Source organism: Alexandromys fortis, unplaced genomic scaffold (genome assembly GCF_014885135.2).
Source record: "Alexandromys fortis isolate MF-2015 unplaced genomic scaffold, M_Fortis_MF-2015_v1.1 scaffold_50, whole genome shotgun sequence".
NCBI classification, from domain to species: domain Eukaryota; kingdom Metazoa; phylum Chordata; class Mammalia; order Rodentia; family Cricetidae; genus Alexandromys; species Alexandromys fortis.
In genome coordinates this window covers 8,016,969-8,044,052 of record NW_026067932.1, presented here as the reverse complement: position 1 = coordinate 8,044,052, position 27,084 = coordinate 8,016,969, and the positions used below count along the sequence as shown (strand labels likewise).

General features: G+C 43.4%; 1 protein-coding gene and 1 pseudogene across 1 annotated transcript in view; both read left to right on the top strand.

Annotated features, from left to right (window-relative positions):
- Positions 1 to 9,937: 9,937 nt before the first annotated feature.
- LOC126503856 (tubulin alpha-1B chain-like) lies at positions 9,938 to 12,061 on the top strand (annotated as a pseudogene).
- A 5,126-nt stretch (positions 12,062 to 17,187) lies between these two features.
- Pmch (pro-melanin concentrating hormone) overlaps positions 17,188 to 27,084 on the top strand; it is a 28,530-nt gene continuing 18,633 nt past the window's right edge. The window contains exons 1-2 of the mRNA XM_050145532.1: positions 17,188 to 17,219; positions 18,733 to 18,967. Of these exons, the coding sequence (XP_050001489.1) occupies positions 17,188 to 17,219; positions 18,733 to 18,967 (267 nt within the window). The remainder of the gene's footprint in view (positions 17,220 to 18,732; positions 18,968 to 27,084) is intronic.

Below are 27,084 nucleotides of genomic sequence, written 5' to 3'. Positions count from 1 at the left end.
TCAACAAATGTATGGATTCTCAGTGTTGATGCCAGGGGAGGCCTTTCTTAAGCAAGAAAAATTAGCAAGATTATTGACTTTTCCCACAATCCCACGCCCCGTCTCCCAGCCATTTTCGTCTCAATGAATATTACCATCTACCAAAAAGGTTGGGCACACCACAGATCCAGCAGTTAGTCAAATAATTGACATTTTCCTAATACTGCTCATATTTTTCCTAATGGATGTAAAGGACACAAGGTCCTTGTGTTCACAAATAATCACTAGGGAAACTAAGAATTTTAAACACAAAGAGTTGATGAGACAGTTTGGATGTCTACCTATCTTCTGCCTGGAAGCTAGAAATAAATGTATTTAATAGCCAGGTGATCTGTGCTCTCTGTAGGACTAAGTCACACCTGAATCCCCAGGTTATTATGCTTTTTATCTCACACCCTCCCACCTAGACCTGGAATCAACAGAACCCATCTTTATGGAAGATGACATATGTACTTTGTAAAGATTTTAATGGAAAAATGTCTTAAGCTTTGTTGTACACACAGGATTGAGTTAACTATCATTTTAAAAAAATTCCAAAATTGCACTGTACTTAAGTACAACTAGAGTGCCAGATGGTCAGCCTGAAGGCATGCACGTGAGCAGCATTGTACAGATTGAGGAAAGTATATCTAGGGATATGTGTGTGTATACATTCACATGTGTGCATGCAATAGCAACTAATGGGGAGGGAGGCATGGGCCCCAGGAAGACAGGGAGGGGTTTATGTGAGGATATGGAAGACGGGGGGGGGGGGGGGGGATGATGCAGTTACATTAGGATCTCAAAAATAAAAGAGGAAACGAATAAAAGCAAGAACTCATAATTCACTTTCCTATTTGGGGAAAGAGAATAGCCTTGGGTTGAAAATGCTTCAAACATTTTTAGCAACTGTTTCTTCAGACAGTCCTTCATTCATATATGACTAAAAGCTCTGTTCAAGGCTGCTAGCTGAAGAGAAAGACGTTTTCGGTGGTTACTGTGAACGGTGAGATGGAAAACAAATTCCCTGTGTGTCACTAGGTTAGCAAAATGTTATGCTTGCTGGCTCTGCACAGAGGGCAGCTCAGAGAACACCTGACCAGCTCGTCAGCAACACATTAGGCGGTTTGTCTTGGAAATGAACTGGGGAACCCATTTGCACTTTTTATGACTTTCCAGACCTTTCTGCCCTTGTGCAGCAGGGCACTTGGCTACTGGAGGGTACTTTCGACGTGTAGTTCCTGGCATAGCTGAGTTCCAGCTTACGATTTCAGTCATCATGATGGTTGCTGGGTTCCAGAGCAAGCTAAAACGACAGTCTCATTCCCAGAAATGTCACTTTGAGTAGCAGTTTCTTTATGTGTGCCTATTTTCCAATAGTATCCAAAGGTATATGGCATATACAAATAATGGATGGAGACACAAAACACTTGTCACAAACTAGATTTGGGGGACTTCTCGGGAACAGAAACTGTGTCCAAGTTTCCTACAGTGTCTGAAACATCAATAAATGTTTTCTAAACATATTTTTCTCTTTCCTGAAAACTCATAGCCTTTTTAAACTAATTTGTTTCCGTAAAATAATTGTCAATGGCATGTCTGCACGTTGTCTCAATGTTCTCATTTGCACATGCGTGTTGTCTCAATGTTCTCATTTGCACATGCGTGTTGTCTCAAGTGTTCTCATTTGCACATGCGTGTTGTCTCAATGTTCTCATTTGCACATGCGTGTTGTCTCAAGTGTTCTCATTTGCCCCCTTACATCTTTTAATGAGTAAGAATTAATTGGTACGCATCAGACATCTTAAGATTCCCATTCTTAAAGTCTGCCTTAGGAATGCCTGTGTGCAAATGGAGAGCTAAGACTTCAGCACCCTACCCTATAAAACTAGAAGACTTGGCAGCAGTTTAATAACACAGCTGATCTGGTTTATATTTTTATATTACAGTATATTGACACTTCCATTTCATTGCCTGACAATCCTTTCCACTGAGTCGGTTATCTAAACATTTGTTATATTATTTTTAATGATTAAAGTAATTTGGGAAAATAATAAAATCATCATTAACCAGAGCTGAGGGTGTATAATTAGTGATAGAATATTTGGGCTAGCATTCACAGAGTTTTGTGGGGTTCAATCCTCAATACTATTGGAGAAAAGAAAAGGAAGGAAGCCAGCCAGCAAGCCAGGCTGTCTGCCCACAATGGACAAATATCAAGACTGAAAACAAGAGAGAGATAGACGCACGATGATCAACAATGAATATCGAGTTGTTTTCACAGGGTACATATACTAGGGAGTGTTATTTAACACAATCACACAAGAAATACACGATTCTAGAGGTACACAAACAATACCAGCTAAAACTGAAGAAAAAAAGACAAGTAGACGGAGCGCATACCATCATACAAATACTTTATATGTTGGTAAACAGAAATCGAAACAGCAATTAAACTATAGGAAAATATCTTATGAAAGAGTGTATAAGCTTGCGAAAATATCCTGCAATAAGAAGCAAAAGGACAGAAAATGGAAATAATTGCTGTTAAAAACATAGCTGGACAAAACGGCTCTAAGAAAGAACAGGTTTATACAGCCCACAGTTCCAGGTCACAGCCCAGTACAACTGGAAGTCCCAGCAGCAGAAGCTGAGGGAGCCGGGCACATGAATCCATGATCAGGAACAGAGAACAGTGAGTGTATGCAGGCTGGCGAGCAACTCATCCTCTCCACACCTAAACCAGCCCAGAATCCCCTGCGGAATGTCATCCACCATGGGACGGTCTCCCCACCTCAGCCCCGAGACCCACCTCCCAAGAGATGCCGCATTGGGTCAAGCTGACAATTCCCAGCATCCAGTACCCACATAGCAGTCCACAACCATCTGTAACTCAAGTTCCAGGGGACTCGACATCTTACTCAGGCCTCCACAGGCACTAGACACACACATGTACACATACATACAAGCGGTTAAGACATTCATACACATAAAATTAAAATAAATCTTTTTTAAAAAATCAACGTGTGACTTCTCTGCCACCTACTTATGGATCAAGATGTGAGTTCTCAGATGTCCCTGCCGCTCCTGCTGTGATAAGCGACATCTTGTGTAAAGTACATCAATTTTTAATGAGTCTGGACTTATTTTTCAAGCTAATGCCCTGATTTTACCTCTTTTTCACTTGATATCTTTAATTTTCTATGGCCATTTCAAGTCGATCTCTATTAAAAGTAGGCTTTTTCTCGTATGCACTTCATGCCGACCTGAGTACAAACAGGACCTCAGGACTTTTAAATGCAAACCTTGAGTCTCTATTTCTTGTTCTGAGTTGAGAATCCCACATGGAAATTTTCGTCACTGTTCAAAACCTCACAAAATATTACACAGAAAAGAATGAGGCACTGTGTATTCAGCTCTCGAACACTGTGTTCTTCAAAGCACTTAACAGCTTAAATCTACTTTCGATGACGGGGTTTGGTCCTCTGTGTAGCTCGAATGCACTATGGAGCAGATTTTTAGAAAACGAAACACAGATTACATCAGATTACAAGAACTGATTGGATCTAAGCATATAGTAAAAATGGGTGTTTTCTACACACTATCCTCATGAACACAAAACAGCTACTAAACAAAGCCAAACTAATTTCTTTGATTATGGTCATAAACTCAGAATATGCCTTGAAGGATAATTCCAATGGGCTTAATATATGAGCCCACCGTCATACCCTTGGCCCCCAGTCCAGACGGGTAACGCGGAGAAAGGTTTATCGTAGAAATAAAAGTCGGTCTAAGTTTTCTCAAGTCCTGAGAAGAAGCAGGGCAAGCTTGCTGTAACAGCGAGTCATTTTTCCAGTCCGAAAACAACCAGACTCCATGGCTTCTGGCCTAGTCCCCTCTTCCTGGATTTCACCGTTTAGAATGTAACGTCTTTGCCAGAACACCTTCTTTGAGGTTTAGTAGCAATTAAACCAAAGCGCTATGTCAGAAGAGTTGAGACTGGCTCCAGTGTTACTGTCCAACGCTCCATGACTAACGTGGCGGAGGTCAGGAGTAAGAGGAGAATAAGGACTCTCGGGCAAATGAGTGGAACCTGGGGCCCCGGGTAGACGTTAGCTGTGCATGACCATGCCCTGGGAAAACAACCCCTTTTTGCACAAAATTCTACCATGACATTTCCTTTGGTTATAAATGTAGACAGTAAGCCACGGCAAAGTTAGCAACACCTATGACTGTCTCTTAGTCACTCTTCTGTTGCTGCGCAGAGACACCACGACCAAGGCAACCCTTATGAAAGACAGCATTTAACTGGGGACTTGTTGACAGTTTCAGAGGCTTGTCCATTATCGTCATGGTGGGGAGCATAGCCATACGCACGGCCCTGGAGCAGCAGCTGAGAGCTACATCCTGGTCCACAGGCCCAGAGAGAGTGACACTGGGCCTGTCTTGGATTTTTGAAAACTCAAAGCCCACCCACCAATAGTATGCTTTCTCCAACAAAAGCCACACCTCCTGCAAATAAAGTCACACCTCCTATTCCTTCTAATCCCTGTTGACGAAACGTTCAAATATATGTACCTATGGGCACCATTCTTATTCAAAACACCACAGACTCTCACCAAGAGAAATGAGTGTTTTATAGCATGGTATGGTGGCTACAGTTCTCTTACAATACCCTTTAGACACATTCTCATTGGGGCTTAATTTTGAGCATCGGTTTGATTGGATTAGTGAGTACCTAGATGAGTGAAATGTGCCTCTGGGAATGTCTGTGACAGCATTTCCTGCAATGAACCATTAAGGAGAAGATCTCCCCATACCTTGGGTGGCATCATACCATAGGCTACCACAGCGGTTCTCAACCTGTGGGGCACAACCCCTCTAGGGGTCACATATCAGATATTTGCATTATGATTCATAACAGCAGAAAAATGACAGTCATGAAGTAGCAATGAAAATAATTTTATGGTTGCGGGGAGTCACCACAACATGAAAAACTATTAAAGGGTCGAAGCTTCAGGAAGGCTGGGAACCACTGGGCTAGAGAGAAAGAGGGAAAGGAAGATGGCTGTGGCGCAGGCATCTTCTCTCTCTCTCTCTCTCTCTCTCTCTCTCTCTCTCTCTCTCTCTCTCTCTCTCTCTCTCTCACTCCTTCCTGTGCAGTATGAGGTGAATAGCCCAGGCCACGTGCTCCCATTGTGATGGTGGGCTGTGGAGCGGCAAAGCAGACCAAGACTTGGAGCCCCTGAAACTAGGGGCCATAATACACACCCTTCTCTAAGCTGTTAGTGCTATGTATTGTCACCATGATGAAAAGTCTAGTGGACTTTACATCAAAATTATGGCAATAGCTAACCTGCTAAAACTACATATGTGCTCAGCATGCAACACATATAACGAACTACTAGCGCAGCCTTTTTGGCTCCGATAGAAACGGAGGTCAACACACAGAGTGTGGATTCTGCTGGATAGATGATGGTCATAGAGCAAGCTTCTTAAAACCCTATCTGGGGTCTGCAGAGATGGATCCTTGGTTAAGAGCACTTGCTGCTCGTCCAGAGGATTTGAACTTCCTTCCTAGCATCGTGTTGGGCAACTCAAAACCACTTATAATTTCAGATCCAGGAGATTTGAAGTGTTCTTTTGGTCTCTGTAGGCACACACACACACACACACACACACACACACACACACAGCATTCATGCAAGTACATACATACATGCATACATACATACACATATGACATGCATTCATGCAAGTACATACACATACACACACATAAACACACAAACGTAAAGGTTAAAAAAATCTTTAACCTCTGTACTCAGCTTACACTCTTCAGTCTTTTCTGCTCACCCACCACTGAGAGGCCTCTATTGGCTCTTATCCTAAACAACCCCGACTTCCTGTCTGCCTATAACTCCCTCTGTCCTTACTCCTGCATCCATTAGGAAACTCAAACCCCTTGGGTTTCACCTTCTACCTCCAAGGTAGTTTTTCAGAAAAAGAAATATGATTTCTTCTATGGAAAAATATATAAGAATTTGAATCCAATTAACTTATGGAATTGACAAGGCTTCCTTCTATAGCCCAGGCTGGTCTTGAACTAGGTTGCTCTCAAACTTACAGTATCCTTGCCTCAACTTTCCTAGAGCCAGGGATACAAGTGATCTTTCATTTGTTTGTTTGCTTGTTTGGGTAATTGTTGGTTAGTTAGTCGATGGTCTGTTTTTGAGACAAGGTCTCACTATGTAGTCTTGCTTGGCCTGGAACTCACTATGTAGACTGGGCTGGTCTCGAACTCATAGAGATCTGTCTGTCTCTGAAGAGCAGGGGTTAAAGGTGTGTGCCAGCACATCCAACACTGCTTTTCGTTCTTCAACGGAAGGCTGAGAATGAGACTGTGGCTCTTACAACAATGACAGACCTCTTGTTTTGAAATTACATGATTTTTTCCCCTTTTTTCTTGTATGCTGAATTTGGGGACACATCTTTCATCTTCTGATCAGCATCTACTAAAGCTACCCCCAAATAATTTTAGGTTCCCTGATTCACTGCCTTAGAAACATAGCTTGAGACTTAGGAGAAAAACACAAAACACTAAATGATGTTACAAATGTAACTTAAATCTAAGCTCAATAAATAAAAGACAGGCGGCCTGGATTCATCCAGCTCTTGAAGACAGTTTGGACAACTTTACCGCAGAACAAAGTCAATACTGGTGTGTCATTTTGGTAGAAAGAACGCTGGATCCAAGCTAATTACGTGACCTTGAACAAGCTACTTAACATCAGGACCTCAGATTCCTGGGGGACACTCTCCTTTCCCTGATTAACTCCAAGGACTACTTAGAGGATAAAATGAGATCATGTACAAGAAAACACTTCTGGGAGGAGGGGAAGACAAATAGCTCTCTGCAAGGGATAGGTATTATTTCAAAGTCCTGCTTGGGTCTGGGAAATATCAATCTTCTGCATGTTACCAGCCCACTAGTGAGGTAGCCTGTGGAGTTTTTCAAGAAGCCTGCAGCATCCAAGTTAGGCAGCTCATTGCTCAGGCCGAAGAGCCAGAGAGGGGAATTCTTCATCAGCATCTGCTTGTGATTAAGACTCAGAGGCGTGAGCCTGAACTCGTGAGGGCAGCGCTAGCTTCAGAATTCTTCATAGCAGCAGGTCCCATCCTTTCAAAGTGGATATGAAAGGTGAACATGAAACTGCTATTCTGCAGCTTCAAGACACAGAGAGGGGGGAGAGAAAGGAGAAGAGGAGAGAGACACAACAGGCAGAAGCCAACATGAAGGAAAAGTCCCTACACAGTAACCACTACATTAAGCTCACAAGAGCTTGCCTGTGCTCTGCTAAGTGCAAAACAAAGATGCAGAGTGGGCCTCCCTGGCTCCCACTCTTACCGTGCTCCTCCTTTAAAGTTCAAGTTTGGTCAGTTTGGATCCCTGGCAATATGTATGTATATATATATATCAGAACAAAACAAAACTTTACCAAAATTCACTATTCGCTTCATCTGTGCCAAGGATCTGACCATAGGCAAAGTCAATGTGTTTCTTCTAACTGTGAAGTCATCTTAGACCTTGAGCACAGACTGAAGATCTGTGCCAGACTGAAGAGCGGCAACCTGGAGGTGTCCAAGTGGGTTAGATGAGCAAAGAGTTCTGAGAAAGGCTGGAGAGGAGCTGGGACGAGACTGGGGAGTCTCTGTAGGCTGTTTCATGAGAATGTGCAATTTCCATCGTACAGGGGGAGCTCAACTTGTCCTTGGAGTAAAAGCCTTAGGGAGCGTCTGTTTAAAAAATATAAAAGGCAGCCGGGCTCGACACCGAAGGTAGGTCAGACTTTGCTAAGCAGTCTACAAATCTCGTCTGAAGGTACATGGGTGAAAAAACATAATGTCCTGCACCAGGAGAAAAGCCTGGGTTTTATGGGGAACATTCAAAGGCTATCCAAAGAGTCGGCTATGGGAACAGGCTGGCTGAGCTAAGCCCCAGCCTTCTAGAAGCACGAGAATCAAATGTAGGGAGACCTGTGACTGTGTTCAAAGCCATGTAGTAAATGGCAAAAATAGAGGCAAAACTTTCTGTAAGATAGAGAGATTTAAGAACAACCTTGTACAAGAGTGCTGCTCCAGTCGGCAGAACGCTGGGCCTGTGCAACCAGCCTCTGGCCAAAGGAAAAGCTTCAGGCATTTCTGTTTGGTTAGATGAGCAATTGCATTCCATTAGAAAATAACCACCTTGTAAAATAAATCACCACGAGCCATTCCATCCAGCTTCCAGAAACTAGCTCTTTGGGGAATCCAATAGACTACGAATATAATGGCCGTGAGAAGGACTTAGTAAGGAACTAAGTTCTAGGTCCCAACTTTGCCAGGTCCACGCTATGGTGGGATTTTACAGGGGACATTTATCTTATGGAAGCCTGCAAGGTATAAATGGGGAGCAAGAAAGATGATCTCTAGGGTCTCTTCCAGTTGTAGCAGAGTCTACTATTTCAGTTAAGCACTGAAAATAACTGAAGCAGTCTGGAAGGCTATACATCAGAATGTTACCAGAGGGTCCCTCCAGGGAGGAGGATTTGGGCTGGGGCTTGCACAATTGGAAAGAAAACCATCAGAGAACATTTCCAGTAAGGAAAAATACAGAGGGAGAAGCAATTTTTTTAAATGAACCATTAAGCCAGGAAAAGTTCCAGTAAGATATAAAATAATAAAGTATAGAAGTTCAGATATCAAAAGGCTGCTTGTAGTTGGAGTCAATGGAGGGTTTTGGAGGAGCCAGCGACGGTGATCTGGCTTCCTTACTTTTGCTCTTGCCCAGTTGGGCAGCCCAGGGCAGAGCCATGAGAAAGTACTCCGTTCCATCTAAATCCTGACCCTTCAGGGACCCACCCTACTTGTCCAGTGACAGAGGAGTGGCAGTGTGGCTGCCCAGAGACCCATCTCTTAACTCCCCGAGTAGTACATAATCTGGTTTTCTGGTCCTACGTTAAGGAAGGCCCTGCACTCACTGTGCTATTTTCCCTGGCGATTCCGGCATTGCCGGTGCCGCTTTCTGTTTCACCTTGGCTCTCCTCTGCCATCGCCAGCTCCTAGAGCTGCAGATTAGTCATCTGAGCTGTTGTAAAACTCAGGGGAGCCTACTCAGTTGACCAGGTGCTCACTCTACAAGCGTGAGGACCTGGACTCGGTCCCCAGAACCCATGTGTAAAAACGAAATCAGAGCATGTTGGTCCGTACCCCCAGCAGTGGGGAAGCTGAAACAGAGGGATCTCCTGGTCTTGCTGGCCAGCCAGCCCAGTGAGTGCCGGGGCAATGAGGATTTCCAAAACAGGGTGGATGGAGACTCTGTTTTCAGGAGTTTTTCATAATGATCAGTGGCCCTGTCAACTGAACCCCCAAACTTGTCCTTTATTTCTGGGGGAAGACCCGGCTGAGGCTGTATGGGTAATGGGTTTTCCAGTCGGTTGCCCTTCAGATCGCTGTCACAGATTGTCAGAGTTCCAATGAAAAGTGCGAAGCCTAGGTTGATCGTTGACCAAGGAGGTGGCGGTAAGTTCACTAGGGGAGTAGCCAAGGGAAATCCTGTCATTTTAAAGAAAAAGTGGAATGAACACTGAGAACCCAACACTGCAGTGCCCTGTTGAAGCCACAACATTGTATTTGCAGCATAAGTAACGTGTCCAGTGTCTACTTCCAGACTCAAAGTATGGTTCTCACTTTCCTTGTCCAAACTCTCACTTCTACTGTCTAAGACACACAGACTGGAAAGAAATTAAAGTCTCAGGAACCAAAAAAATAAAAAATCAGCCTCGCCGCATTACTTACCTCGACTCTTAGCTATCGGGAACTACGGTAACCAGGGCCAGGTGTCTGCTCGGTCACCCTCGCCTTCTAATCCATAGCTACCATGCGTGAGTGCATCTCCATCCACGTTGGCCAGGCTGGTATCCAGATCAGCAATGCCTGCTGGAAACTCTGCCTGGAACATGGCAACCAGCCTGACGGCCAGATGCCAAGTGACAAGACCACTGGGTGATGTGGGGGTGTCATATATCAATCTGTTGATTTCATTGGTTACTTAAATAAAGAAACTGCTTGCCCTGATAGGTTAAAACATAGGTGGGAGGAGTAAACAGGAGGAAGAGGAAGTGAGGTAAGACTCCTCAAACAGATGCGATAGCTCTGCTCTCAGAGACACACGTGATGAAGCTCCGACTCAGGATGGATGTAGGCTAGAATCTTCCCGGTAAGTGCACCTTGGGGTGCTTACACACATTATTAGAAATGGGCTAGTCCAGGTGCGAGAGTTAGCCAAGAAGAGGCTAGATATAATGGGCAAGCAGTGTTTAAAAGAATACAATTTGTGTGTTGTTATTTCGGGCATGAGCTAGCAGGTGGCCGGGGTGCTGGGGATGCAGCCACGCCGCACTTATTACTACAACTGGGGGAGGAGACAAATCCTTCAGCACCTTCTTCAGTGAGACAGGCGCTGGCTAGCATGTGCCCCTGGCAGTGTTCATAGACCTGGAACCCACAGTTATTGATAAAGTCTGCACTGGTACAGACTGCCAGCTCTTCCACCCTGAGCAGCTCATCACGGGCAGGAAAGATGCCCCCAGTAACTATGCCTGTGGCCATTACATCAATGGCAAGGAGATCATTGACCTTGTCTTGGACAGAGTTCACAAACTGGCTGACCGGTGCACAGGTCTTTAGGGCTTCCTAGTTTTCCACAGCTTTGGTGAGGGCACTGGCTCTGGGTTCACCTCCCTGCTGCTGGAGTGGTTCTGTTGAGTTCTCCATCTACCCAGCCCCCCAGGTTTCCACCGCTGTGGTGGAGCCCTACAATTTCATCCTCACCACCTACACCACCCTGCCTGGAGCACTTTAATTGTGCTTTAATGGTAGACAACGGGGCCATCTATGACATCTGTTGTAGAAACCTTGATATTGAGTGCCCCACCTACACTAACCTTGTTGACAGAGGTTTCCTGTCCTGTCTGATCCTGCAGCTGTTCAATCCCAAAGAAATACACAGAGGTCTACATTAATCATAAACTGGTTGGCCTAGTAGCTCAGGCTTCTTATTAATTAATTCTTACATATTATATTAACCCATTATTCTTGTCTGTGTTAGCCACGTGGTTTGGTACCTCTTTCAGCAAGACAGTCACATCTTGCTTTGGCTCTGTGTCTGGCTTCCTCTGTGTCTGGGTGGCAACTGCAGACTGAAACTTTCTGCTTCCCAGAATTCTCATTGTCCCACCTCTACTTCCTGCCTGGTCACACCAACTATACTTCCTGCCTGCCTACTGGCCAATCAGCGTTTATTTAAAATACAAGTGACAGGGTACAGACCATTGTCTCACAGCATAACCTTAACCGCCTTATTAGCCAGATTGTGTCTTCCATCACTGCTTCCCTCAGACTTGATGGAGCCCTGAATGTTGATCTGACAGAATTCCGGACCAACCTGGTGCCCTATGCTCACATCCACTTCCATTTGGCCACATATGCCCCTGTCATCTCTGCTGAGAAAGCAGAGCAGCTTTCTGTAGCAGAGATCACCAGTGCCTGCTTTGAGCCAGCCAACCAGATGGTGAAATGTGACCCTCGCTTACTGCCTGCTGTACCGTGGTGACGTGGTTCCCAAAGATGTCAATGCTGCCATTGCCCCCATCAAGACCAAGCGCAGCATCCAGTTTATGGACTGGTGCCCCACTGGCTTCAAGGTTGGCATTAATTACCAGCCTCCCACTGTGGTACCTGGTAGAGACCTGGCCAAGGTCCAGAGAGCTGTGTGCATGCTGAGCAACACCACAGCCATCATTGAGGCCTGGGCTCGCTAGATCACAAGTCTGATCTGATGTATGCCAAGCATGCCTTTGTGCACTGGTATGTGGGTGAGGGCATGGAGGAGGGGGAGTTCTCTGAGGCCCGTGAAGACATGTCTGCCCTGGAGAAGGATTATGAGGAGGTTGATGTGGATTCTGTTGAAGGAGAGGGTGAGGAAGAAGGAGAGGAATACTGATCTGTTCTTCCAGCCCCTGGATCATGTCAAACTCCCAGAACTTCAGCTTCACTGTTAGCTGACAATCATTGATGCTTCATGTTAACATCACTCTATGATCATGTGTTTTCCATGTGTCCCTGTATGGTTTATTTCCATGATGTCTCAAAGTAAAAGCTTTAAGAAAAAAAAAAAGAATAAAGCATCAAGCACAGTCACACACAACTGTAATTCCAGTTGGAGAGGTGAGGCATGGGAACCTTGAAGCCCTCCTGGGTTACAGAGAAAGACCTTGTATTAAGAACTAAATAAAGAAGTACAGGGACACGCAGACAAACTAAACAAGGAAATGTTCAGATTAACAAGATCAGCCAGGACCTGGGCAAGCAGCCGTGGTTTTGCTAAGTTGGAAGGATAAAGAGTGAAAATAAGCACAGGAATGTGAAACATCCTCTTGCTTCCCTGGTACGTGAGTGCTGCTCTTAAATCAGTCCCTGCCAGACTTTAGTTCTTATCTTTTGGTTAAGGAATTACGATTACCCCACAAATATTATGTGGGTGCAGGAGCGTGGTAATACAACCGAGTAAGCCTTTATGACATTTTTCAAATGAACAATTTTCACGCTCTACACTCACACACACACCACCCCCCATATTGCCACTTCCCCTCACCCATCCCCAACACCCCACACACACCCCAACACCCCCTACACACACCCACACATGCCTACACACACACCCTCCTGCACACACACACACATACCACACACATGCACCCCACACGCACACCCCACACGCACACCACACACGCACACCACACACGCACACCCCACATTTAAAACACAAAAAAATCTTCACACCCCAACACCCCCACCCACTCATACACCCACACACACACCACACACACACCACACACACACTCCACATTTAAAACACACACACAAAAATCTTAAAAACAAAATAAAAGACCTAGATAGAGAAGACTTCTGGACGTTTTGTTCTTGATAAAGGAAAAGGGCATAAAAGTGAGATTGCTGCTTGGGTATACTTTTTTCCTGATTTTTTTTTGAGACAATATTTCTCTGTGTAGCTCTAGCTGTCCTGGAACTTGTTGTACAGACCAGACTGGCCTCAAACTCAAGAGATCCATCTGCCTCTGCCTCCCAAGTGCTGGGGTTAAAGGCGTGTGCCACCACCACCAGCTTGGGGCTACTTTTAAACCAACTGAAAATGGTTTAGTCTGGAGCTGTAACTCCGTGCTAGGACACTTGTCTACCAGGAAGAAGGCCCCGCAATGAAGGAAAGTATAAAAGAGAGATTTATTCATCTCTATACATATATGTTTCTGGTGCAAACACTGTCTCCAGTCAATGAAAATAAATTCACTGTAAACGGTGCATCTCTGCCGGAAGTGGGGGTGGCACCAAAAACACCGTTTTCCATGGTCTAACGGTTTGGAAAGAACCCAAGAAGCATGGAAAAGGATGGTAGAATAAGTAGAACAAAATGTCCCCAAGGATAGCATGTCCATGACCTACTTGAGTTGACTATGCCCCTTTTATAATGTGATATCTCACTGCCCCAGAAGGGAGACGAGAATATAATCAAGGTCAGCTTTCTCTTCCACGCCAATACCAGCTCTTTCCACACGCTTGCCGGACAAAGGGCAACGTGGTTTAGAAGCATTAACTCTGTAGGATTTACAAGTTCACGCAGTTCTGATAGCACTAAAGGGGAGATGCCACAAGTCACACATGGCTGAACGCTGTTCTTCTCTGACTTGCTGTTCCTTTTCACAGAGACACCAAACCCACAGAAGCAGAAAGAAATGAGCGGGTTTTGTATAACCACGGCCTTTTCCTAGAGCTGAGTTACTTGTTCTCAGAAATTTAAACCACTTCATTTTGCCCAAATAGGCCAAGAAGTTCACAGGTAGAGCGAGCCAGAGTCTGGTTTGGTTCTAGGAGCCAAAACACGAGTCTACCCATTTGAGCTGACTAGACAAATAGACAAAAGAAATACTACATTTATAAATGTGCGTGCGTACGTGCTGGGCCACGCACTCTCTCACATGTGAACACGGGGTTGACAGAAAGAATGAGTATTTTCACTGGCTTCTTTTTCCTCTTGGCTCTTCTCTACCATTGGACACATCAGCAGTGCTAGATCCTAACAGACTTTGTCTACCTCATTTCGTGAGAAGCAGAAACAGAAGTCATAGAACACTTGGCTATGTCCACGGCCTTTCAGAGGCTCTCTGCCCCTCCTCTCAAAGCCTCCCTTTCCCACACTCAAAAATGATCCAAGATTTGGTGTGGTATGGAACGTAAAGGGGGAAAGTTATTACTCATTTAGTCGGTAAGTCATCGCCTTCCAAATATTTACAATGAACTTCTCTAGGCACCGTGGCACACGGGAGCCAATTAACAAGCACAGCAGGATGTATAAGGCTTTATGTTCTAAGGTTAGGATAAAACAGTTTGCTAGTAGGAGAAGACTCTTTTCAAAGAGTAGAATACGTGTGTGTGTGTGTGTGTGTGTGTGTGTGTAGATATAGGGGTGCATAAATACAGATCTAGACATCTTACACATAGGGATTTTCTTTCTGTATGCTACACAGAAGTGTTTTGCACATGGATTTGGACAGAACAGTGACGTGGGTGGCCTCCCCGTTCCTGCTTCCCTACATTTCTGCAGCTTTCGTCTGTTTAAGGCTCATCTTGCCTACGATCAATGTGGCTCGGTGCCTCTTCACTCAGCTGTCCATGGTGGGCTCTGCGATCTCTTCTCCCCCCACCCTCCACTCTCCCGAATCTACAGCTGTCCAACATGACCGCCCCAACGCTCATTTTGGCTAGAGCCGTAGGTGCTGGTGGATGACCAGCAGATAGGGTTCTGCGCTGGCTAGGTGCTCTAGACCTGACTGAGTCTGACAGCTGTGAGGAATCCGGGTTCTGACACCTTGGTATTAAGCGACTGAACTTGACTTCTGTCTAGCTCAGTTTCTTTTAGGTCAGATAAGATAAGAAAGGGTAGCGGCTCGAGCCCCACTCCAGCTAACCTACAGTGCCTTAATATTAGCCTCAGCACGATTTTACACAGCACAAAAAAAGAAAAATGGGGCTGAGGGTATGGCTCAGTGGGTAAAGGGCTTGTGTACAAGCATGAGGACCTGAGTGGAGGATGCGAGGCAGTGGAGGCACCTGAGGGGGCCCCGAGCTTCTTGTCACACTCAGGTTACAAATCTTGAAAGTTACTGTAGAATTGCACAGTCACAGGGACTGGAGCGATGGCTTTAGTGCAGCGGTTCACAACCTTCCTGATGCTGCAACCCTCCAACAGAGTCCTCCATGTTGTGGTGACCCCTTGTGGAAATTTATTTTAACTAAGCAAAGATGTAGTGCATTTTTTTTACACTGCAGAATATTACTTTAACCCGTGCAACGCTTGTGTTACTTTTGCTCATGCTGTGTTTGCTTAACGATGCAAGGATGTGTTTAATTGTGTAAAGATGGGCTGTGTCTGTTTCGCCTTGCCTGCCTAAGGCACCTGATTGGTCTAAGAAAAAGCTGAATGGTCGGTCAGTCAGTAGGTAGATGAAGGAGAGCAGGGGCTGGCAGGCAGAGAGAATAAATAGGAGGGGAAAAGTAGGCTCCAGGAGAAAAAAGGAAGAACGAACGACATGCCTGGGACAAGAAGCTAGGCAGATGACAGACAGACAGACAGACAGACAGACAGATAGACATAGAGAAGCAGTGAAAGTCAGATATACAGACTGAGAAAGATAATAAGCCCCAAGGCAAAAAGTAGATAAAAATAAACAGGTTAATCTAAGTTAAAAGAGCTAGCCAGAAGGGAGCCTAAGCTAGGCTGAGCATTCAAAACTAATAATAAATCTCCGTGTTATGATTTGGGAGCTGGTTGGTGGCCCAAAAGAAAAAGCCTGGTAGAGACCCACAAACCTAAAACCATTTTCATTAATTCTTCATAATTGTAATTTTGCTAGTTATGACTCATAATGTAAATATCTGTTATGCAGGATGTCTGGTGTATGAAGCCCGACCCACAGGTTTAGAACCGCTGGCTTCGTTGATTAAAATGCTTGCAGAAGAGGCCTGGCAACCTGAAACCAATCCCTGAAACTTACCTAAAGCTGGAATGAGAAAAAAACGACGACAGAAAGCTCTTGCTGATCTCCACACGCCTAGAGGCTATGGTATACCACTGTCCTCTCTCCCTCTCCCCTCCCCACAGAATAATAGTAATAAAATTTAAAATTTTAGCAACTTTTGTCATAATTCCACAACTTTCCTCTATACACTTATAATTTGATTAAGATACAGAATATACCAAATGCACACAAGTATACACACAACTTACTTTCTTATGTACTTTAAAACTGAAAAGTACTTTTATTTATGACTGTTCCAGCTTCGTTTCACCTGTGATCCTCAAAGCACAAAGGCAAACCAATGAAGAATGTTACTTCACCACCAGAAAACAATTATTGTCTAGAATAGTGAATTACAAAGATTGTCTCGGCAAGACTGTGCATGTCATAAAAGAGCCTGTCTTTAGGAACCCAATTCTGTTACCTTCACATTAAATTCAACCCAGAAAATCGGATGGCCCTCATCCAAGAGCTGGATATGATACACATAGCAAGAGGAATTCACATAAATACGCTGCAAAATCCCATTCCTTTGTCGTTCCCCAGTTTAGTCTGCAGCCCCGTGTGTTGTTTATGCCAGCGTGCCTGTCTGCCTGCTAAGTAGTGCGCTAACTCCACTGATGACTTGGCCACCAGCGCCACAGTTGAAAATACCTCGCCACAGTTGCATAACCCCATCAAAGTTTTCATCCCGGCCTCGCCAAAAATGTAGACTGTATCTATTTACCAACGAACCGTTCTCAGGGAGCCCACACTTTGTACTTTTTATACGAGCAGTAAACTGTGATCTTGGTTGGTTAATGGTCTTGATTAAAATCCTTGAATCACATTGGCCAAAGACAAGTGGATAACTATCTGAGATCCATCGCCTGGATTCTACTCCCTGCCATCCACCTGTTTAGCAGTGTAGGCACTGCATTTATCAGAACCCAGAGGCTTCATTGGTAAGCCTGAGGCTAGAATAACCACACTGACCATGGATGGGCCTGTCACTCCTACCCACCCCAAGTATTTGTTAGCATTAAGTTTAGCCATTGGATAATCTACTGTATTCAAGTTGGAACATTCTTTTACCTATTGTTCTTTTTCTCCACAGTGCTTCATACATGAAAGAAATTTTGTTAAATTACATATACTTCCAGCTAAGTTGGTCAACTCTATTATTAACACCTACCCAGATTCGCCAATTTGTAACCTGAAAAGGCTTACTGGAGTACTGAGCTTTGGAGGTCTGTTGGCCTTTTCCTTTGGGACTTGTGGTAGGACAGCATGTCACAGTAGAAATATGTGTCATCACAAAAACCCATTGTCTTATGGCCAGGACACAATAGAATAGAAGAAAGGGTCAGGTTCCAACATCCTGTTAGAAAACACATTCCCCATGACCTAAAAGCCTGAAACAAGGTTTCACCACTAGAGCATCCTATAGTGACATGGAACGGTCACCAAGTCTTTAATTCGTGTACCTTGGTGCATGAATTGGGTGATACTTTTCCATACTGTAGAACCTGCCTCTGGTTTCCAAGGGTTTAGGTCACCTTACAATGCAAAAACGCAATCAACTCCATGCCCCAAAGCCCCAACCTTTAATTGTTTCAATATTGTCCAAATATCTAAGTCCAGCATTCGGAGATACAAGCAAACAGATATAAGTTCTTACTAAAAATCAAAATAGAAAGCTACATGCTTCCAAAACAACAGCGTGATAGGCACAGGCTAAAAATTCATCCCATTTTGAAGAAGAGGACCCTGAAATACCAAGGGACTGAACCAAAGCGAGTCTGAGATACAAAGTCGCAAACTGATTTCTGTGTGTCTGTGCCTTTATCTAGGACACAGTGGCAGGGTGTGGGCTCAGGAGGGTTTGGATAGCTCCTCCCCTCTGGTGGTTTTTATTTCAGCCCACTTGGCTACTCTAGCTAGCTCTGCTTACCAGTGTCTGCATTCTATGTCTCTGGCCCTGCATCTCCCCGGGCTCTCCACGGGAGTGATAGTTTCATGTGTAAACCTCTACACAGCAGAGACCTATCAGGGGCTACTCTCAGGACACCAACCATACAACAAGACTGTCTGGATGCCAGGCTTTCCTTAGAAACTTTGTTAGAGGTTTCAGGGACCCCCCCCCCAACCCTAACGCATGCCTCCTGCAAAACCAGCATCACATGGACAATGCCAAGGGCTGCTGTCAGTGTGAGCTCTACCAGGGCCCACCTGAATCACGGCTGCAGGGCCTTTCGAGCAAACTTTGCTGGATGAAAACTAAAGGAGTCACAGAGTGCTTCTGACAGTGCCTGAGGAAGTAGCTTCCCTGAAATCAAAGTCTTGGGGGGGGGGGGGAATGTTTGAGCCTGTGGTGGGTAGAACGACCTTCAGAATGCTTAGCTACCTTCAAGGCATGTTTTCTATTCTCTCAATGCAAACGTTTCTCTCTTCCTTAGCAATACCTTTATATAAGATATATTACTTTTCTTGCCAAGTTACAAGCTTTTCAAATCTTCCTGTCTGCCCCTCTTTGCTCCAGATTCCCACGATTAATTTGTCTAAATGCAATCGGTAGTGCCCACCTTACTGAGTACTTAGAAGACTTGAGCTCTCCTTTGCCAAATAAACTAGTCCGTCTTTCTGTGCTTACTCTCCCACGAAGACTCGGAGAACGGGAAAATGTTGCTAGACTGTTTGCCACAGCACAACAAGAACAACTGGATCCAATTTTCATCAGCGGCCTCATCAGTCTTGTGCCTAACGTCGACATTCTCGTCGGCACTCTAGGCTGCTCCTAACCCGTTCCCACAAGCTTTCCCAAAGTCTTCCTTCAAGTCTGCTCCTCAGACACTTTCACACTGTCACTTACATTACAATGCCACCCAACCCCTCATTCCCAGTTCCCAGCGCTAGCAAGCCTTCTGCTGCTGTAGCAAAGCAGCATAATGTAAAAAGAAAAGGCTCGGCTGGACACCATCTTGGATCTTTCATTCCATGATGGGCTGGCTCCATTATTTGGGCGTCTGCAGCAAGTAATATGGAAGTAAAGTGTGGCAGAGAAAGTACAGCCCACTTGTGGGTCAGCATGCAGAGAGAAGGGCCAGGAGGTGGGGGAAGAATAGGGAATGAATGTGATTATTGAATTGTGTGTGTATGCATGTATTATGAAATTACAAATAACGTATGAGATCACAAACTAATGTATGGGATCACAGAATAAAAATCATATCTTTTTTTTTTAAAAAAAAAAAAAAAAGAAGCAAGATAGGATAGGTATGGTGGTAGCTACTTTTAATCCCGGCGTTCAGGAGTTAGAGGCAGAGGCAGGAAAATCTCTGAGTTAAAGGCCAGCCTGGTCTATGCGGTGAGTTTTAAGCCAGCCAAGAGTATACAGTGAAACTTGTTTAAAAAAAAGAAGGGGGGTAAACCAAACAACAAAGGAGTAAAACATTAAACAAAAACACAGAAAACCTTTCTGCCCCCAACACTCGCATGCAGTCGCTCTGAAGTTGTCAGTCTGTCCTGAATTCTTGCTTGCTGTCGTTGCATACAACACCCACCAACGGAAAGGGTTTCTGCCCATATCCTTCAATCTGTTGTTACATGTTCCTTCTGGAAAGCCATAAGGGCAATCCACATGCCAGCTTCTAACCGAATCCTTCCCTAAGTTCTCCGTATGGAGTTAGGTGCCACAGCCTACCAACGTGTGTCCATAGTATCACTTCCCTTTAAAGACAGAAGGAGCCACTGGAAGGTGTGAAGGAGGGGGAAGGTTACCCAAGTGATGACCTTAAAGGATGACTCTGCGGTATAGGACAAGCAAGCAGGTAGAGGAGCACAGGTGGACAGTTACCAAGTGTTAACCCAGGTGACCCTGACTTCAACCAGCAAGAGAAATATGCTCATAAGATTTGGCAAAGAGATTAGACAAGAGAAATGAAGAGAGAATACGGGGCACAGAATAACCTCCAAAACAACAGAATTATAGTTGGATTTTCTTTTATTCTCACCCCACATTGGAACACCACAATGTTGTTGGACTCTTTGCTCCCAAACAAATCACATCTGAAGTCTTATTCTCACTTATGAATGCCTGGCCTTAGCTTGGCTTGTTCCTAGCCAGCTCTTTTTTACCTTAAATTATCCCAACTACCGTTTACCTCTGGGCTTTTTCTTTTTCTTAATTCTGTGTATCTTACCTTCACTTGGCTCTTCTGGTGTCACTGGCTCTGTGGCTTGCCAGGTAACTGGTCCATCATCACCATCATCATCATCATCCACTCCTAGTCTTTTACCCTTGATCTTCCTTTCCACAGTTCTTCCACTATTTAGTCTCTCTGCCTGCCAGCCCCGCCTATCCTTGCTCCTGCCTCGTCATTGGCTGTTCATCTCTTTATTAGACCATCAAGTGTTTTAGACAGGCAAAGAATCACAGTTTCCCAGAGTTAAACAAATGCCGCGTAGACAAAAGCAACACATCTTTACGCCATTAAACAAATGTTCCAGAGCATAAACAAATGTAAAACAACTTAAAATAATATTCTACAACACAAAATATTATTATTTAAATCTTAATTATTTAAAAAAAAATTACCTCAAGGTGTCTAGCATAAGCGACCAGGTAGAATGCAGTATTGTTCCTGAAATACAGAAATGGAAGGTCACAAAGGTTGTTTACTTACTGTTATTTGTAGTTCATTTTGCTTTATAGTGTGAAATGGGGAACGAGTTTAGCTTCAGAAATGGAAGTAACATTCCAGCAATAATTAATACATTGGCATTATGGAATTTTTGAATAACGTCTAAGTCAGAGATAAAACCGTGGGGATCATTGGCATATAGATGGTAATTACATACAGGCGGCAGGCACTATGTGGCATTCGGAAAGGAGACCAGAAAGCACCCCGCTATGCTTTTGTCAGCAGAGGGTTCCCTTAACTTCCGCTCCCACTCCCTTAACTTCCGCCCCACTCCCTTAACTTCCGCTCCCACTCCCTTAACTTCCACCCCACTCCCTTAACTTCCGCCCCCACTGTCTTCTGCTCCCACGCTCTTAACTTCCACCCCACTCCCTTAACTTCCGCCCCACTCCCTTACTGCCAGAGCTTCCTATTCTCATACAGCTGCGTTTCCTTTATGAAAACTACTCTTGAGTCCGGTCCAAAGACTCTTCCTTTTAAAGTCAACGGCCCCTCCCATCTCCCATTCTGTTTAGCTTCTGTAAGCGTGAGAACTGCCTATAACTCTAACTATCAAGACCTACTTGATTCCTTATCTGGAATGTTCTCTCATGTTCTGGTTCTCTCCTTGCTTTCCAACTGCCTTCTCTTCTGGATCCACCTTCTCTCGCCCTCAGCTCAAATCTCAGACACCTGCGTTTCCTCTCCTAACACGTATGAGCTGTTTCTTTGGTGACCTCACCTATCTAAACCGCAACTGCTATTTACACACAAAGCAGATCAAATTTTTATTATGAATTAATGTAGTACAAAATTAGAACTGGTCTTTGTATCACCATACCTTGCCTTGGGCTTCCAAAGTCTGGCTTCAAGCCACAATTCAAACCATGACTCCTATTACTCTCCCATTTTAACTACATAGATGTCTGTGGCTTCCTTATTCCCACAGAATGCATTTCCCAGCCCCTGACACACTAATGCCTCCAATTATTTGAGATATCCTGCTTACCTCTCTCAAAATTCTTACACTTGTTAATACCAACATCACATCTTCCGGGAGCACTTGGTCCATTTCTGTCTGGAAATAGTTTCTGTGACTGGAACTAATGGCCTTCACCACTTAAAAGACCTTTACATTCAGAATTATTTCATTTCTTTAACCATTGGCTCATTCCTAAGTATAGTAGTCTACCCACATTTATTGACTGGCTGAAAAGAGCTCGGGTAAATATCTAGTATCAAGATGTATAGTTAGATGGGACCAACCTAGGCCCTCTGTCTCTGGGTGACAGTCATGTAGCTTGGTCTTTTGTGAGGCTAGCAACGGGACCAGAACTGACGAATGAGCTGACTGTTTGGAACCTATTCCCTGTGGTAGCATGCCTTGCTCAGTCATGATGCAAGGGGAAGGAGCTTGGTCCCTTCTCAGCTCCATGTGCCATGCTTTGTTGACTCCCATGAGAGGCCTTAACCCTTCTGAATGGAGACAGATGAGGAACAAATGGGGGAGGGGTAGAAGGGAGGTATTGGGAGGGATCTGGAAGAAAGGAGGGAGGGGAAACTGTGGTTGGTATGTAAAACTAATTAATCGATTGATTGATTTAAAAAGATGTAGAATTAGACTCCTATAATTCCGTTGTCAACTGCAATCATTATTGAATCATTATCCCGTCGGAAAATAATTCTAAGAACTATCCAAATGTTGCAAAGTTAGCTAGATGCATTTGTATTCTAAGAAGCAGACGTTCTTCCTGTAGCTCTGAAAGACAAACAGAAGGGAGGAAAGGAACTACGTATTGATGTCAGCAGAGCGTAATATTTCAAGCAATATTTTATTTTAAAAGAAATGCAAACAGGAAAACTTTCAAGTCACACCAAATATCATTAACCACATTTCCCTGGCGTGTGACTCACCAATTTCATGTGAATTAGTTCAAATTTCATGGTAACAGGAGTCCATGTAATAGCAGAAATGAGCACTTAAAAGAATAGTTAATGCTTGATGTAACCCAACTAACTAACTAAATATGATTTTTAAAATGTGTTTGAATAATGTAGATATTATGCGTAGTTTAATCCTAACTGGACCTTTGCCAATTTAGTCACTTTAGTATAAGACAAATTCTGTGTTCTTTTGTAACTGCAGGCTTCTCAACTCCAGCAGGGCTAATTTTTTGTCTTCAGTCTGTTTGTCTTTCACATCTGCAGAGGCTGAGCTTGATCTCCTGTTGCTTAGTATTTGATAGCTGATCAGCTCTAAAGATATACTCTTTTGCATATGCTTAGCCTTTCTAATCAAACAGCATTTCCTGGTGGTTTTTCAGAATGAACCCTTCCCTGTATTTTGTTTGCCTTAAGATGTTTTCACTGTTGAGTAATTTTTACATATAGAATCTTTGACAGTGTCCTTCCTGTGTTATGTATCTATGCTTTGAAATAGTTCTGCCTTGCTGAACAGAAGAAAGCCACCAATAGTTGTTAAACTGGATTTTTAGTCCTGGGACAAATAAACCATAGACGAGGTAGATAGGGTCTAAATTATTGGGCTGTCGCTGAAGCAGGAAGCTTGTTTCGGGAGTTAACTAGGTAGAAAAGCTACAGCTGTTCTCCTGGGATGATTTTTGAAATGCAAGCTGACCACAAGGGAAGTGACTGTGACACGCCTTCGTTCTGCTGGACTGAGCCACCTAGGAGAGATCTTCCCCTGTTGTGCCCATCGGGAGGCTTATAAACTGGATACAGACTGCGCCATCCCTTTCCAAAGTCAGCCTTCTCCCAGGGTGGAGGGGGTGGCCCAGAATGCTTTTATAATTCCTATAGTCAGAGGGGCTGCCACAATAAAATAGCAGCAGTTGGGGTTAGGCAGGCCCCCTCACCCCAGCAGATTCCCCAGTAAGTGTTTTTGTTTCTTGGTTTTGTTAAAATGAGGTCCAAGTTATGGTTTCATAATTTCCCCCGTCCCTGGCCCTGAAATGAAGTTACTACAGCCCTCTAACTGGATGGGCTCCACTGCTGCAGAGCAAACTTTTTGTCCAAGACTCAAACCAAACTGAATGCTTGAGGCTTTGGGTTGTTTTGAGTTTTCTAAACTTCGAGCTTAAATTTTCATGAACCTTATTGCACTTCCTGATCTTTTCTGGGAGAAAGAGTGGAAAAATTGACTACTTTGGTGCCAGTGTTAGAAGCATTTCCATTAGCAGTGTGGAGAGAGAATAGCCTTAGGTAGGCATGAAGTGGATTATCTACTCTGAAATATATATATATATATATTTAAAATGCTGACATTTTCTCTTGTAATAGACTCTCTTCGTCCCCCCACTTAAAGTATGCAATAGAAAAACTTAGAGTACTGCATTCCTGAAAGCAGAATCATATTTAAAAATCAGTAAGTTTTGTTCAGAATAGAATAGCTATTAGCTATTGAAAAAATGACAATTAAGAATGAAGTAAATGTAGACACACACTAAATGTTGTTTTGTAAGAATTGGGTGGAAGAGAAATGGATAACCAGCTGTATGTCTTTTGACTTGAGATTGGGTGAATTCTACAGGTATTTCAGCAGAATGCAGACTTGCATAAGGAAGAGACTGCTAGAAACACAGGGCCTAAGAGAAAAGAAGACTTCACGGAAAAGCCACGAGGAATGTTGAAGACAATGTAGTCATGGATTAGACAGATAGTTGGGGACTCTGCTACCCTCAAAAAATTTACTGCAATCTATTTCTAGCTTGGGCGGATACCAGTTCAGAGACCAACATCGTGAATAACAACTTCAGAGTTGCATACTGATGGACCTTGTTGAAGGAGCACCCGTGAAAACAGAGTCACTGGAAGCAACGATGAGAAAAGACAGTGATGAACACTACATCACAAGCACGGCCGCATTCTTTACCATCCTTACAGATAAGTCCTGCCCTGCATACAGAAGTTCAGAAGGTGGCTAGGTATGGAATAAGCTGTTTGTGAGTTGTCTGGCATGGATTTTTATTTGACAAAAAAAAAAACCCCACTCTATTGATGAGTCAGAATCTCATAGGATCATTTAAGGACAAGCCATATTCAAAATAATGTTCTTATGTCTTGAAAACACTGGAACAGGGGCTGGAAGGATGTCTTAGCTGTTAACAGCATACACTGCTTTTACAGAGGGCCTGAGGTTGATTCCCAGCACCCATATCAGACGGCTCACAACCAACTGTAGCTCCCTCTTCAGGAAGGTCTTCTGGCTTCTGTACCCAGTTGCACTCACAAATGTGTCCACTCATAGACACACCGATACATATTAAAAATAAATCTTTAAAAAATACTGGAATACAGATCTCTTTATTTTTCTCAAATAGAAACATAATAAAATAGAATGATATTCTTCCAAAGAACACGACAAAGACAAAACTGGAGCATCATATTCAGATTCTTAATCATAACTTCCAACAATATTTGGAGATAAAATACACTGTTTTTGGAATCTTTGTGAATATTATCTTGAGTAGCTAAAGCTATCTGTATATGGCAACATGTTGCAACAAAACTAACCACAGGTCAATCACCAGGTGTGGGGAGGAGTTCTAGGGTCATGACAAGAGGAAACTGTTAGTCCTAGACAAAACAGAAATTGGTTTAGAGAGAACTATGCTAATGGATTGTTTATACATGTTTGTTTACATTTAAAGGAGTATATGATATAGAAATCAATACTTTGTGAACCCAGCAATACCACTCTTGGGAATATACCGAAGAGATGCCCTATCATATGAAAAAAGCATTGTTCAACTATGTTCATAGCAGTATTATTTGTAATAGCCAGAACCTGGAAACAACCTAGATGCCCTTCAATGGAATAATGGATGAAGAAAGTGTGGAATATATACACATTAGAGTACTATGCTGCGGTAAAAAACAATGACTTCTTGAATTTTGCATGCAAATGGATGGAAATAGAAAACACTATCCTGAGCGAGGTAACCCAGACCCAAAAAGATGAACATGGGATGTACTCACTCATAATTGGTTTCTAGCCATAAATAAAGGTCACAGAGTGTATACCTGGTGAACCTAAAGAAGCTAAATAAGAAGGTGAACCCAAAGAAAATCATATAGTTATCCCCTTGGCTATGGGAAGTAAACATTTGTTTTCTAACATTTGTTTCTAAACTAACACTTTCTCAAAAACAATGATTGAATGCCAAAGAATTGCCTCATTCATTAAAATTGGTTGCTGATTAAAAAAAAATCAATACTTTGCATTGGTATGGATCTTGGTATGTTGATACAAATTTAAGATCAATCTTGTTATATGTATATTTCTGCTCTTGATTAAGGTATTGTGACTGTGTAGCTCATAAAAATGTAATGTATAATTAAAAATATAGATTAATAGATAATCATCTATCATAGTCAATCTTATAGTCATGTTGTTTTCTAGCTATATAGAGATATATTTCAGTTAGATAAGTATTCTTCAAATGTTTCAAAGACTACAGAATATGGCATTTAAATGTTTTAAGAACTTAGGACTTTTCATGACAATGAGACATATCTGCTCCTGGCAGCACCAACCTACTTCAAGAGAATAATGGGCATCGAAGAGGCTCCTTATGGAGTTTGCTAGCCATTTGGGCAAGAAAATGCTCTTGTCTGGACTGCTTGATGTTATCCTGTATGAACTGGACATGCAGGACCCACAGAAAAGTGACTGCTAAAGTTGCCTTAAAAAAGGTGAGACAGTCCTTCAGGGTTCATTTGATATGCAGGAAAAAGATCACACAATACTGTTCTCACACGCCCTTGCTGAGAATTTTCTTCATGCAACCAAAATGACTAGAAAACCATACTAAAGATAGTGATAAGTGTTCAAAATAAAGTAAGGCTGACACTAGACTGTACTAATGAAAACAAAAGTCATGGTAAGACTAGGACTAAATGCTCATTAAAGGGGAAGGTAATCGTATGAGATGGTTATGCGGTCAGATAATTGTGAACTCCTGTACGACAACAAAAAAACAAAGGCAGCACGCACAAAGGGGAGCCACCCAGACTCTTCCCTGTAACTGCAGTGGGGGTGGAAGTAGCAGTAGATGAACATTTTGACATTGTAGGCAGATTAGGATAAAGTGAATGATTACTAGATGTTTCAATGTCCACTCTAAGGCTAAAAATTGGGATTTTTTTTTGGTAGGGAACATGGCAAAACAAAAAATTGGAGAAGAGATCAA